The 15,667-nt window shown below is 39.7% G+C and overlaps 2 protein-coding genes across 14 annotated transcripts in view; one reads left to right on the plus strand and one right to left on the minus strand.

Annotated features, from left to right (window-relative positions):
* tfb1m (transcription factor B1, mitochondrial) overlaps positions 1-15,667 on the minus strand; it is a 62,885-nt gene that overhangs the window by 29,857 nt on the left and 17,361 nt on the right. For 8 of the 11 annotated variants that reach the window (XM_073927535.1, XM_073927541.1, XM_073927540.1 and 5 more), the window contains 1 exon segment: positions 11,647-11,766. The exons of the other annotated variants lie outside the window; for them this stretch is intronic. In XM_073927535.1, coding sequence (XP_073783636.1) covers positions 11,647-11,766 — 120 coding nt within the window. 11 annotated transcript variants of the gene reach the window in all.
* Positions 1-15,667, plus strand: part of zgc:113176 — an 82,549-nt gene that overhangs the window by 24,213 nt on the left and 42,669 nt on the right. The gene's annotated exons all lie outside the window — the stretch shown is intronic.

The raw sequence follows: 15,667 nt of genomic DNA on the forward strand, positions 1-15,667 counted from the left end.
TTTAAATCCCACACGGTGCTTCATAGCCATCTGTGTCTGCTTCATTGCCTTCTCTTCTGACAGCGCTGGTTTCGGTGTCGGGGAGGAATAAATGTCAGTATTTGACGTCAATATGATGTTGGTTTAAGATGTTGGCTTGATGTTGGATTTTGGTCACTTTCTACTACAACCTAAAATCAACCAAATATCAACATCATTTGACGCCATTATTGGACATCTAAATAACGTTATCCTTAGACACTGGTTAGACATTGAATTTTGGTCATCTGACATCACAACCTAAATCCAACCTAATATTAATGTCTTATGATGTTGTGTGCCTGTTGGGCAATGACTAAATGCACTACAGAATGTTACGTTTACACACACATCCACAAATTACATGTAATCGCATCAGCTTTGTACAGCGTAATACTCACTACTCTTTAAAACTTTTAAAATGTCTACTTTTTACTCATACTCTTACTCAGTAATATTTACAACAGATACTTTTACTCTACTTTTCTTTACTCCACTAAGTCTTTTGTGACTTCAGAATGTGTCTGTAAAGTTTCAGCTCAAAACACCCATCAGAGTATTTATTATAGCTGTTTGAAGTGTCTGTATTATAGCTGGGAAAAGATTGTTGCTGTTTTTTTGCACTGGGCCTTTAAGGCGAGTCATCTCCGCCCACCGATCCCACGTGCCAGTCAGCAACATGCCTCAACACGCCCTCGGCTGCCTCAGGAAGCAGATCTCATGTAACGTTTGTGAGAAATACAACAGTAAGAACTTTACCAACAACAATGAGTTCACGCACACACACAGGCACATATATAGCGTAGACAGGCAGACACGCTCACACACGCACATACATAGCGTAGACAGGCAGACACACTCACACACACACATTGCACAGTGCAGACACACACGCACACACATAGCGTAGACACGCAGACACACTCACACACACATAGCACAGACACGTAGCGCGACACACACACACACATACATACATAGCGTAGACAGACAGACACACACATACATAGCGCAGACACACACACACCCAGAGAGAGAGAGACAGTGAGAGAGATCTGAAGTGAATGGCTGTACTTCATTACACACGTTTTAAAACATGTTAAACTCGTAAAACTCACTCTTGATCACTTCTGATGATGATGATTGATGATTCTAGCAAACTGAAACAAACCTTTTATTCCCAGTTGCTTTGCGCTCGTCCTGTCTCGTCGATATGAGTATATGCAATAGTACGGAGGCATGTTAATGCGCGCAGCTGTCTATCAATATTGGTGGGCGGGGGGACCGCACTCCTATGTAAAGTTGCGGTCGATCTGAAAACCAATCCAATTGGTCCATTTTTTATGTTGTTAAATTTAAAAAAAAAGGACTGGGTGTTTATATTTCACCCCAATATGACAGTATATACAATATACTTACACACATGTATGTCCAAACAGCTTGAAAAGTAGATTTTTCACCATAGGTGCCCTTTAAGCAAGCTTTTAGCTTAAAGGGTCACGAAACACCAAAACACATTTTTTGAGCTGTTGACAGTCGTATATGTGTCCCACACTGCTAAAAACACTATTAGGACAACTATATTTCACTAAAAAGTGTAAATTGGTTGTTTTTGCGTTATTTCAAGCAAATTCGTACTTCCGGTTTGAAACGAATTTTTGAAGCTGCGTCACGGTCATGACATAATAGCGTGTATTCCAGCGTGCAGACTGGACATCTGTGCCAGAGTGTGTCTTATTACGTCTTACAGTGTGATGCATTAATGCATGAGTAAGGCTTGGTTCAAACCAATCAGCGCGCTCTACTGTGCAACTTCATTAATATTCATTTGTGTCACCGTGTTTACACCACAAAGACGCCACGTTGTGTTGGCAGAACAAGCGTGAAGTGTTGCTTTTATAGTTTGCTGCCGTTAAGTTTCGTTTTCATTTTCTCTCTGTGAGAGCTCAGCTGGAGTCACGTGTGGATTAACAGTGTACGCGACGCTCGACAACAATAGCTTACGTGTCTAAGGGGGATTATTGTTTACCTGAGAGCTGTTCTCATCTGTAAACACTGAAATCTGGATTCGCTTGTAGTCTCCTCTAAATAAAGACGCGGCTCTAGTTGCTGGTGATTGTCCTGTCTCTACAGATTTGGTAAGTGAGCGACCAGTGCTCTTTGTTTATTCAGTTTGTTCGTATCGAATTAAGTTAACTATTGCACTGAGTGCAGAAATGTTAGCACCGCATTTTGTGACCGGAATAACACACGCGGCTTTCTGACACTACCTGCCGTGTGCATCTAAGTTTGCGGGAAATGCTGAGTTTTTTTTCTCTCATTCGCCGTGCGGTATCAAACATTGCATGAAAAATACACGCTTAGATCAGTTCCTCGAATCAAATATCTCGTTTGTCGCGAGAGGCATAAATGAATTCCCTGAATGAAAGAGCCAAACTGCAGTTAAAGTCCAACATTTAATAATTTGGCAAATAATTCGACTACAGATGTCCATGTAGGTTAAACACCATCACTTTCTCCTGTCTGTGTGGGTGTGTATTTTGACTCTGAAACTCGTGCGTGCACAAATAGACACTCCCACACCATCCCACTTTAGTTCCTCCGACACTCCCCCCTAAACAGAGCTGGACACGCCCACTTTTCTGACTTTTTCCAAAGTAGAGGTGTGAAAACACCCTGCTGAAACGAGGGGGTTTCATGGCCCTTTAATAAGTTTGTTCTGTAGCCAATAGAAAACAAAACATTTATTAAAGGGGCTAATAATATTGACCTTTAGTTAGTTTTATTAAATAATCAATTTATTCCAGCCAAACTACAAGAAATAAGACTTTCCTCAGATGAAAAATATTGTAGGAAATGTGTGAAATGTGTGTATTGTTTTTGATAATCCCTGCAGCCCGGGCATTTGAAGAGTGCAAACGTGACATAAATATCACTTGGGAAATATCTGAAAAAGAATAAGGGCTAATCATGTTGACTTAAACATAAATGTATTAATAAAAGGCGTCACATTTTTAGTACTTCCCGGGTGACCGAAAGTTTTGACGTGATAATGTCATCCACCCACATGTGTACCGTGTCGGATCTTCTCCCCAGAGCGCAGAGCGGGATGAAGGTGACAGTGAAGCCATTTCTCTCAGCAGCCACAAACATCTGCTTGAGGTACGCTTCACCCTCTCTTCAGATCAGTCTCTGTCATGAGGCCGTCCTGGAGCTGTCTCGCTCTGTGTGTGGGAAGGACACCGCAGGAGCAGCTGGCTCCACACACACATGCGTCAGCTCAGGGGACGCCAGTCCATCTCTGCGCTCGGGGGATGCTCAACCACTTTTGCATCTGATGATGAGGAGATAATTATATTTATTCAGAGATTCTGGAGAACGCAATTACTCCAAGAGCCGCATTTCACACCAGACATGATGTGGGCGATGACGAGCTCGTTTGATTGCACTACAGTCCCAGACAAACTTTGAAGGAGCTGTATGTAAAGTTGTGACTCTTCAAATCAAAGAAATACCAAGATATGTTTACAGCTATTTTAGACACATGCTAAGTGAACATATCTGTTTCTCTAAAAAACAATGCTAAATATCAGTTATTCTTTGAACATAATCGATTTTAATGATCTAGGCGCAAAGTCTAAAGCACATGGCCCAAAAGCATTAAGGTCATGTCCGAATCCCTTTTTCCTATTTTAAGGATGGTAAAATACAGTTTGCGCCCTAGAGCATGGTCTAACATGGCTTTGCTTATTCTCCTAATGAATTATTGTTAGTGTTTTGAGTGTAACGTGCATTAAACCAATCAGAGTCTCATCTCACATTCCCTTCGAGAGTCAGTTGCGTCGCACCATGTTATATTTGGCACCAGTTAATCAGGAAGTGAAGATTTTGTTCTCTTGGACTCGTTGGATAGAAACGCTGCTTTCCTTTTTTTCTTCTTCTTTTTAAAGCATGTCTTTTTTGTAATATTCCAGTTTTACACGTAAATGTAATGATCATTTTTGGATGGAAACATAACTATTGCAACATTTATTTTCTAAATATCTTCCTCTGTTAAACAAAAGAAAACAAAACTCATAAAGCTATGAAACAAGTAAAAGGTGTGTAAATTAGGACAGCATTTAATTTTTTGAGTGTCTCTTTTAGTGACAAACCAGTGGACCGAGCACACTGTAAAACATCTGAAATAGTTTTTTTGTACGCAGTGTTTCATACATGTTATTGCGTACGCAATGCTTTAGTATGAATTCAACGCAAGTCCTTGTACATGAGGCCCCAGGACATACACACATACACTACAGGCAACATAGCTAACCTCATGCAAATGTAGCTCATTTTTTTGGACTGTGGGGAAATCGGAGCAAAACCCACAGCAACACAGGGAGAACATGCAAACTCCACACAGAACTGACCCAGCCGGGGCTCAAACCAGCCACTATCTTGCTGTGAGGTGACAGTGCTTACCACTGAGTCACTATGCCTACCCTAGTTATATAATAAATTAATATTAATAATTGTAATTTTTAGTTAATTTCAAGTCCGTTCTCAACTGGCTGAGAATTATCACCTCCACAAGGAATGTTCCACATGTCCATTACATTTCGTCTTAAATATTAAATAATTGATTATATAAAAATGTCCAACTGTGGCTTATCCAACCACAGCAAACTCAATTTTTCTTTTTAATATTTGATGGCAGTTTAGGAAGTGAGGATTTCGTTCTTCCGGACTCATTGGGTGAAACCAACGCTTTATGCAATATTCCAGTTTTGTGCATAATCTAATTCACATCTTTGGATTGAAAAATAGCCATTTACTCTACAAGTCCTTGCACTGGAAAGTGCCAGGGTTAAAGCTTTATAATCTACCAGGTGGTGGTGCCAAGTGAGATCCGTGACAGAGGAGCCCAGCCAGTGCAGCACGGACCTGAGGACATACAATACACGACCAATCATAGGCACAAGCTTTCAAGGACAACCACAGTCACTCAATGTGACAGAATAAAGTGCCTCGCAGCATCCACGCAAGACTGTCAGACGGAGAGAAAAAAAGTCACATTAAAAAATGCCCCTTGTGGCATGCCGATACGCTCATGTTTATAAATGCTCCTGCTTATAAATAGAACTTATAAATAGAACTGTCCTGTTCTCAAATCCTGCAGCCAATTCACTCCGACCTTACGAAAGGGGAATAAAATGGATGATTCAATCCATAGTGTGAATGTACATTCTACAGAAAGAGCTTCGTCTTGTTTCTAGTCAAAATATATAAATAGCCAACGCAATCTCACAGCAATTCGTAGCTTTTTGATTTTGTGGCTAATTCGTATGAATTCTCATCACCCAATGACGGTTGGGGTTAGGTGCCACGCCTCCTTTTTAAAATCGTACATTTTCGTACGACTTTTCATACGACTTTACAGCTCTAAAGAACATTAAAAATCATGAATTTAAGTATATAACAACACTCACCTGGAAAATGGAGGCCACATAAACAGTTTGTGAGCACATTTAAGTGCACACAGCATGCCATATCATCTGATAATTATAAGAAATAATTCCAAAAGGCAACAGACTTTATAAATCCACATAAAACAACACAAAAATAGGATGAATATGCCGAGTTCAGTGGCTAATCAGCCGGAATCGCCTGAGGTGAAGTGATGGCGATCAGCGAGTCACACAAGTGGCCACGCCCCTAATTATGCAGACTTAATAAAACCTAATATAAACTAAACGGATTATCATGAAGGGTAATATTAGCTATATGAATTAAAATCGTTCTTTGTACCAGGCTGTAAACACCTTTTTTTTCTGCTGCGAAGTTGGCCATGTTAACAGTGGGGTCAATAGAAATTTGCACCATATGGAGCCAGGACTAGCAGGATTTCGATGAATTGTGGCATGCCGATATGCTCATGTTTATAAATGCTCCTGCTTATAAATAGAACTGTCCTGTTCTCAAATCCTGCAGCCAATTCACTCCAACCTTACAAAAGGGGAATAAAACGGATGAATCAATCCATAGTGTGAATGCACATTCTACAGAAAGAGCTTCGTCTTGTTTCTAGTCAAAATATATGAATAGCCAAGGCAATCTCACGGCAATTCGTAACTTTTTGATTAAGTGGCTAATTCGTATGAATTCAAACGATCTAATTTGTACTATTTAGTACGATTTGCTCATCACCCAATGACGGTTGGGGTTAGGTGCCACGCCTCCTTTTTAAAAGCGTACATTTTCGTACGACTTTTCATACGACTTTACAGCTCTAAAGAACATTAAAAATGACGAATTTAAGTATATAACATCACTCATCTGGAAAAAGGAGGCCACGTAAACAGTTTGTGAGCACATTTAAGTGCACACAGCATGCCATATCATCTGATAATTATAAGAAATAATTCCAAATAGCAACTGACTTTATAAATCCACATAAAACAACACAAAAATACGATGAATATGCCGAGTTCAGTGGCTAATCAGCCGGAATCGCCTGAGGTGAAGTGATTGCGATCAGCGAGTAACTCAAGTGGCCACACCCCAAATTATGCAGACTTAATAAAACCTAATATAAACTAAACGGATTATCATGAAGGGTAATATTAGCTATTTAACCAAAATCGTTCTTTGTACCAGGCTGTAAACACCTTTTTTTTCTGCTGCGAAGTTAGCCATGTTAACAGTGGGGTCAATAGAAATTTGCACCATATGGAGCCAGGACTAGCAGGATTTCGATGAATTGTGGCATGCCGATATGCTCATGTTTATAAATGCTCCTGCTTATAAATAGAACTGTCCTGTTCTCAAATCCTGCAGCCAATTCATTCCAACCTTACAAAAGGGGAATAAAACGGATGAATCAATCCATAGTGTGAATGCACATTCGACAGAAAGAGCTTCGTCTTGTTTCTAGTCAAAATATATGAATAGCCAAGGCAATCTCACGGCAATTCATAACTTTTTGATTTAGTGGCTAATTTGTATGAATTCGTATAATCTAATTCATATTGTTTAGTTCGATTTGCTCATCACCCAATGAGGGTTGGGGTTAGGGGTGGGGTCAGGTGCCACGCCTTTAAAAATCGTACATTTTCGTACGGCTCAACTCGTACAAATTCGTACGAATTAGCCACTAAACTGACAAAACGTAAAATACTTACGTTTCTTCGTGAGATCAGGCTGGAATAGCCTTAAATCAAGAAGCATGTCCAAGACAAGCAAATAATACTGTTCACATATTTTCTTGATTTCAGAAATAATAAGTTTAATAATAAGTCTACTTACTCCCAGGGCCATTTATATAGAAGTTGATATTTAGCCACACCATGTTGGTGTTTCGTAACATCTAAATTTTACGAGGTGGGTCATTAGCCCAACGCTCCACCCCCAACCTGGAGGACCAGGGGCCTCATGTATCAACGCTGCGAATGCACAAAAACATTTCGTACACCAGATTTTACACACACGTTTAGATTTACTAATGATGAAATGAATGTGTAATGGTCCACGCCATCTTCATGTCTGGCGTACGTGTATTTATTGTGTGTGTTTGCTTTATTACCATTGGCGACTCCTAGAGGCAGTTGTGTCAAATTGCACACTACAAAGTATCTTTGAGCCGTAAAACGGCAGCTGTGCGGGACGGGATCATCCGCATGTCTAGCAGGTTTATATGGTTTCCAAACCATGCAGTTGTCATACTTGTGTATGTCTGTGTATTTATATACGTCCCCCTCTACCTATGCTGAATTCATGATGATAATTGACCTCGTTTGTTATATTATTTGAGTGTTGTTTAGATATTTAAATGAATCATGTGACCGGAGTACTCAAAAGAGACTTTAGACCAGGGGTCACCAACCCTGTTCCTGGAGAGCTACCTTCCTGCACATTTCAGTTGCAACCATGACCAAACACACCTGTTTGTAATTATCAAGTGCTGATTTAGGTACTATTAATTGGTTCAGGTGTGTTTGATCAGGGTTGGGACTGAATTCTGCAGGAAGGTAGCTCTCCAGGAACAGGGTTGGTGACCCCTGGTCTAGACGCACCTGATCACTGTTACCCTGATGAAGGCAGTTACTCCCCGAAACACGTATTTTAATTTTTTTTTAAGGTTTCGGTATGTGAATAAAGCCTTTTTAAATTTTCCACATTTTTCGAAGTGCCTTGGACTGATTTTTGTGGTTGTTTTGATAAATCCCTTATCCAAAGAGCACCGATCAAATATTTGAGCTTCCCCTGATCTCTTTTTGTTGGTTTTTGGATTAACATACAGAAGGTGTTCAGTATAACGTAAAAGATGTACATGTAACGTAAAAGTCTAATGTAATAACTGATAGATAAAAACATAAAATCTAAAGTGAGGGTATTGAAAGACTATTTACGGTTGTATATACTAAGGAAACTTAGAGTTAACCAGGTAATGGCTTTTTACTGTAGCATTTTTAGAGTTTTAAAATTCCTGAACATGTTTTACAGTGTATGAAAAAGCTCCAGAACCATTTTTTTTCCTCAGAGTGTAGTGCTGAGCAGATCAAAACGGCTCTCTAAATACTGTAGAGAGAATGAGCTAATGCTAATTACCAGCTGCACAATATTCAGTTCTCTAATCCAGTTAATTTGACAAGAGCATAACAGGAGGCTGCGTATTATACGCCATGTGTGGCAACTAACTCCCAGACGCATCTTCCCTTCCTATTAACATTTACAGATACAACGCATTAGCTTCAAAATGACTGAAATAAAGCTTTATACTGCAAAATATGTACTCTAAATGCACTTTTAGAGTTAAAACCATAGACTGTAAAAGATATGGATGTAGTATTTGTGACGTCATCCATAGGTTTCTGAAGAGCCCAAAAGAAGCATAATCGCACCAACCGGGGGAACCAAACAAGGGCAAAGAGGCGGAGCGTGAGCGGAGCTACAGACACATGCTAGCATTTTGCTTAGATGGGCTTTCCTATGGGAGAAACCCTTAATACTTTTAAGTACTTGGTTGTACACTACATCAATAAGGTGTTTAGACTTTTAAAAACACTGTTGTAATACAATGAGCCACTAAACATTGTTCTTATGGTGTTTTTCTACAGGAGGAAACGCGAATGACTTCCAAACACTTCAGATGTATTCTGTGTTAGTAAATGCAAGACTATTTATGAAATCTTGGCATAACACTTTATGACAAAGCTTCAGATGACTGTTCTAGTGTATTTGTATATATATATATATATATATATATAGAGAGAGAGAGAGAGAGAGAGAGAGAGAGAGAGAGATGTAACTAAATAGAATAGATGGAGATAGATCAGCTGCCGAAGAGCTGCGCACTGCAGACGCAGCTGGTGTGAAAGGCAAATGCTTCTGCTCTCTATACGCGCTGCTCACGCACTGCTTTCGCTTGCAGTGTGAAACAGGCGTAACACCTGAACTCTGTGCTCATGATCACATTTAACCAAATGAAAGTAATGACAAAAGTACTGAAGCGATGACGTTAATATAAATATTTAATCACAATTCCTGCTCTGCAAAAGAAACATGGGATATGGGGGATATACTTTCATATTTGTTGATGTTTTCAATAAATTATATATTTTTTCACATTTTCCCAGTTATAAAAAGAAACCCGCTACTTAAAAAAGAAATTAAAGATCTATAAAGTAACTCTACAAATTCCAACATACTTTTTTCTGATGAGCCCAGGAGCGTCAAAAGATGGCGTTTCTAAAAAAAACTCACAAAAATGACCCAATATGATCAACAAATATAAGGTTTTGAACATCAAGCACAGCGTCCCTGAGAAACTAAATCATTTTGATCTCATGTTGACTTTTAAAGCAGTATGCAAACACCACTGCCAAATCAAAGAGGGCGTGCACACACACACACACACACACAACTAATGCTGATTTTAAAGCTGCGAACAGTCCTCTAGAGTCTCTTGAACACAGATGGCATTTATCTCATGCTGTTCTGTTCAGCAAATAACTGGCAAAGGCACATTTGCAGTATTAAATTCTTCAGCTAAAATCAATGAGAGTTCTAAGAAGAACACAATCTGACGGTCTCCAAGATCTCTAAATGATAGATTTGACATTTCCTGAAGTAAATATGCACGGTGTTGCGAGGTGCACAACTTGCTAGGGGGATCTAGGGAATTTCGAAGGCATTGGTAGACAGTTGTATACTGGATCATATGAATACACATTCAAATGTGTAGGATAATCTCAATGCAGGCTCATTGGAAATATATTCACTGGCCACTTTATTAGGTACACCCGTCCAATTGCTTGTTTGTGCAAATTTCTAATCAGCCAATCACATGGCAGCAACTCAATGCATTTAGGAATGTAGACATGGCCAAAACGATCTGCTGCAGTTCAAACCGAGCACCAGAATGGGGTAGAAAGGGGATTTAAGTGACTTTGAAAGTGGCATGATTGTTGGTGCCAGACGGGCTGGTCTGAGTATTTCAGAAATTGCTGATCTACTGGGATTTTCACGCACAACCATCTCTAGGGTTTACAGAGAATGGTCCGAAAATTAGAAAATATCCAGTGCAGTTCTGTGGGCGCAAATGCCTTGTTGATGCCAGAGGTCAGAGGAGAATGGCCAGACCGGTTCCAGCTGATCGAAAGGCAACATTAACTCAAATAACCACTTGTTACAACCGAGATCTGCAGAGGAGCATCACTGAACACACAACACGTCCAACCTTGAGGCGGATGAGCAGATAAACAACAGAAGATTGGAAAAGGATTGCCTGGTCTGATGAGTCTCCATTTCTGCTGCCACATTCGGACGGTACAGACAGAATTTGGTGTCAACGACATGAAATCAAGGATCCATCCTGCCTTGTATCAGCAGTTCAGGCTGGGGGTGGTGGTGGTGTAATGGTGTGGGGGAGATTTTTTTGTCACACTTTGGATCCATTAGTACCAATTGAGCATCGTGTCAACCCCACAGCCTAAATGGTTTTCTAAACTTGATCTCCACTGTACATATCCATTCCTCAGACATCTTACAAGTTGTACAATACAGTATACATTTTCCTAAAACTACTTTTTTTTTTTGACTATTGTGAATCGTCACTCTTTTTTATTATCTTGAGGAGATGTGTCAGTATCTTATTGTGTGAAACCTCATGAAGCAGCATATTTCTTTCATCAGTGGTGTAAAAGAATTGGTGTGCAATGAAGCAATCATCCATGCCACTTAATTCAAGGGAACGCTCGATTCGTGCCACTTTTCGTTCTTCTCTTCTGCATTTCAAAGCTTTCTGGCTGGATAAAATATTTACAGGCAAGTGAACTTAGTGTGTCGGGTATTTTCTGTCGGGGTCTCTTCTTATCTACAACCCCCTGGCACTCTAGAGTCCCACACAACCCAGCGGAGTAAAGAAGCCAGGCTAAAATCTCAAATGTGGCTCTTAATTTCGTGATGTACGAAAGCGTGGCATACCAAATGCCCTGCGGACATCATTACACGCGATGTGTTGCAATCTCTGATTTCACATCTAAGACAACACGGGCCCTTCTAATGAGCTAACACCCACATCCTTTCACATGAGCACTCAAACACAGAGAGGTGCAGAAATGTTAACGGAAGAAAAAAGAGACTTACGTTTGGTTTTGGAACAAAGGCTTGTCCTGGGATTGTGAAACAGCTTTTGACAGTGGTGAGATATTGAGCCATGACTGAGAGACGGCTGCGTTGGCGGCTTCCTGTGCTCGCAGTTAACCTCTGGAATATTAAAGAGGGGACAAAGATCATCATTGAATTATTTTTATATATTTTGATTACATTGAAGTAGTCTCAACCCTTAAGCCTGGTTTATAATTCTGCGTCAAGTGACCGGCGTAACCCACGGCGCATGCAACGCGCGTAGCTGTGCATTTATACTTCTGCGCGCTGTCTCTGTTGGTCTGCATTAACACTTCCGAAACGCTAGTTGGCAGTGAGGTGTAAATGTTCCTCTGTGTCGAGTTTCTTAGCTGTTGTTTTGCTTTTCCTGAACACTTTCGGAATGTACAAGTGGTTCAAACTCGCTCATTTTGAGGCAGGAACCGGCGGACGTGCAACAACTTTAACTATGAGGTAAACACAAAACAAAACTTTTCATCCGGAGCTTCTTCACGGGACTCCACACTTGTAAACAATCGCTCCATCAGGCTCGCACCATTCAAGCGGCTCTCGGTCCCACCCAGACTCGTCAACGCTACCAAGCCGACCAATCACAGAGCTTGCGCTACGCGTCGTTGTGACGTGTAGTTACATTTTTTGAGAGTTGCACGTCAGTGACTGCGACGGCCACGGCGAAGGGCTATGCGTCAGCCATAGCATACGCCGGCGTTTGACACAGAAGTATAAATCAGCCTTTATGTGTGCTGTTGCGGATGTTTTCATCTACTCTGAGGTGATTTTGAGTTGTAATTTGGCCACAACGTTCCCTGTGTTTCAGCAAATGGAATGACTTTTGGTGACAAATCTTATTTTAACCAAGCGGCAACCTACCGCTCTCTCTCGGGAAGCCAATAAGGAATTAACTAAAGCTGCAATTCATCGACTCACCTTGGGAGGCTGGCTCCAGGAAATCCAGGTGAATTCTGACTGCAATGGTAAATTGCCCATTTTTATGTACCATGTTTACAGCCTGGTACAAAAGATGGCTTTGGTTCATATAGCTAATATTGTATAGCTATATAATATATATATATATATATATATATATATATATATATATATATATATATATATATATATATTTTTTTTTTTTTTTTTTTAACTTATCTGTTTCATTTTTATTAAGTTTTATTAAGTCTGCATAAATAAGGGCGTGGCCACTTGAGTGACTGCTAGATCTCGCTGCTCACTGTCTCGTCACCTCAGCTGATTCCGGCTGATTAGCCGCTGAACTCGGCATATTCATCGTATTTTTGTGTTGTTGTTTTTTTTTTGGCTTTACACAGTCAGTTGCTTTTTGGAATTATTTCTTACAGTTATCAGATGATTGGGCATGCTGTGTGCACTTTATTGTGCTCACAAACCATTCAAGTGAGTGAAATTATATACTTATATACCACCACTATAAATGTATTTGTTTTATTTAAGATCGTTTCAAGAGTTCACACTTAGATATTGTTTGACAACTGTTACCAAGTTAGCAGGTTTGGCATGCTGTCCCGGGAGTGAACCCTAAGCTCGAAGATAGTTGAGCCCAGGGCTCCTGCCTGGTCCATAGAGCATGTGAGGGGAGTACGAGATCAGGTGGTTCTCGAGAGATCCCTCTGGTAAAAGAGGAAAGAAGGAGAAGGGGTGGGGATGGGGGATTTCTTCGGAAAAACGAAGATAAGGGAGTAGTTCTAACTAGGCTACTTATAGGGAGTTTGGATCAATCTGATTGGCTAGCTAATGCGTGTAGATGAGTGGCCAGCTGCAGTCAATCATATCACGTGCTCCTCTCGAAATTAGTTTGTGAAACTTCACTTATCATTTATAATTTTTTACAGTCTATGATTTTGACACATATTTTGGAAAAATACTGACAATACATTCAGGGCAAGCATACTAGTTTCCATTATATTGGTGGCTGTTTTTGCCTCATTGACTTCCATTGTAATGACATTTTTAGATTTAGACATCATATAATCATGCATTCTTGTTTGTTGCTGGTTTACCCTGTTGGGAAGAGGTAAATTTACAAATTTTTACTGCTGATCATGAATGTGTCTACTACTACGTCTGGGTGATATTGCAAAAAAAAAAAAAAAAAAAAGATCCCGATATCATGTTTCATATGATTCGATATTGATAATTATTGAATATTTTTAGCAATATATTTAGAATATTATGATACTTTGTCACCACTTTATTTTAAATTACCAACATTACTAAGACAAATAGTTTTAATAGTCAAAAACCAAAATATTTAAACAAAATATCTGATCTTTGTTATAATAAAATAAACACAAATGTTAAAGACACTCTTAAATTTGATAAATAAAATATATTTAAATTGTAAATAAAACATTTTCAATAACAAACCACCCCAATTCGAGCCAATATTTATTTTCATCCATTTAATACAATACTGACTCTCCCCTAAAATTGTTGATCTACATACACTTTCTAGAAATGTCATACAAAATTTGCAAAAAGTTTAATATTATTCAACTGAAACCTATATATAATCATTTATTTTTAATAAGTTACTTTCAGTTTGTTAGTCAATAGGTGTATCTAGAACTAAGGGCTGATTTATAATTCTGCGTCAAGCGCACACGTATGCATCAGCGCAGCCTTCACAGGGGCACCTAGCCCTCGCTGTGGCTGACGCCGATGCTGACGCTCACTAACAATGTAACTACGCGTTGCAATGATGCGTAGCGCAAGCTCTGCGATTGGTCTGCTTGATAACGATGACGATTGTGAGCGGTGCTGAGAGCCACAAGCTTAATGGAGCGAGTGTTTACAAGTGTCGAGTCCCGTAAAGGAGCTCCAGATGGAAACTTCTGTTTTGTGTTTACCTTATGATCACAGTTGTTGCACGTCTGCTGATTCCCACCTCTGAATGAGCGAATTTTATCTACTTGTGCATTAAGGTAGTGTTCAGAAAAAACAAAACACCAGTGAAGAAACTCGACAAAGAGGAACATAAAAACCAATTTCCGGCTAGTGTTTCAGAAGTGTTATTGCAGAGCAACACAAACAGCATGCAGAAGTATAAATCCACAGCAATGCGCAAGGGTCACATGCACCGTGGGTCACGCCGATCACTGCAGTTGATCCATTGAACTCACATTCAATATTTTGACAATGTTTTCGGTTCCTTTTCTGGAATTTTAAAGTCTCTGGATCATTGCGGTCTACGGAGGATGAGGGAGCTCTCGGATTGCATCTAAAACAACTTTATTTGCGTTCAGAAGATGAATGAAGGTCTCAATGAAGGATGAATGAGGGGATTGGAATGACATGAAGAGAATAATTAACAGAACTACCCCTTTAAGTTTATGCTGAAATTACATCACAAAGCTGAAACGTTGAACAAAGCAGTTCGTTGCAAGGCACTTCAGGGGACCTTTAAGCCATTCTGACTCAAGTGCCTTGAACCAATCTATCAACTGCAGCAACTTTCACAATTATGCATTAGACTAAGCATATCCATATTTTCTCTATTTATAGATTGAAGTTTGTATTTTTCACTCTTTTTGTGGGTTCTACAATAAAACCAGTCAATTATTTGCTTCTTAGAAGTTCTGCTTTGAACGGCAATGTCCTGACGTATGCTTGAAAAGCCTGAATTACACTCGCATCTTTCAAAAATGCTGTAAAGATGACATTGAAATGATCAAGGTCTTGTTAAAAATAAACCTGACTCAAGATAAAAGGACATTCAGAAGTATTCTCGGCTCAAAATAACACAACATCTTTTATTTTTACCTCACTTTGAAGTTCTGAACGCTTCATTGTTGCGTGTTTCTAGATGTTGCAGCTATCTTTTAGGATCTTACTGCAGGCTTTTACACTGTCATAACAGATCCATCTTAATCAACTCGCTAGTTCAGTGGTGATGGCACTGATCAGAGTTCTGGTCATTTACAATCTCAACACAGAGGCATTCACTCCTTAAAAGTCCCATAATGCA

The sequence above is a fragment of the Danio rerio genome, chromosome 17 (genome assembly GCF_049306965.1).
Source record: "Danio rerio strain Tuebingen ecotype United States chromosome 17, GRCz12tu, whole genome shotgun sequence".
NCBI classification, from domain to species: Eukaryota; Metazoa; Chordata; class Actinopteri; order Cypriniformes; family Danionidae; genus Danio; species Danio rerio.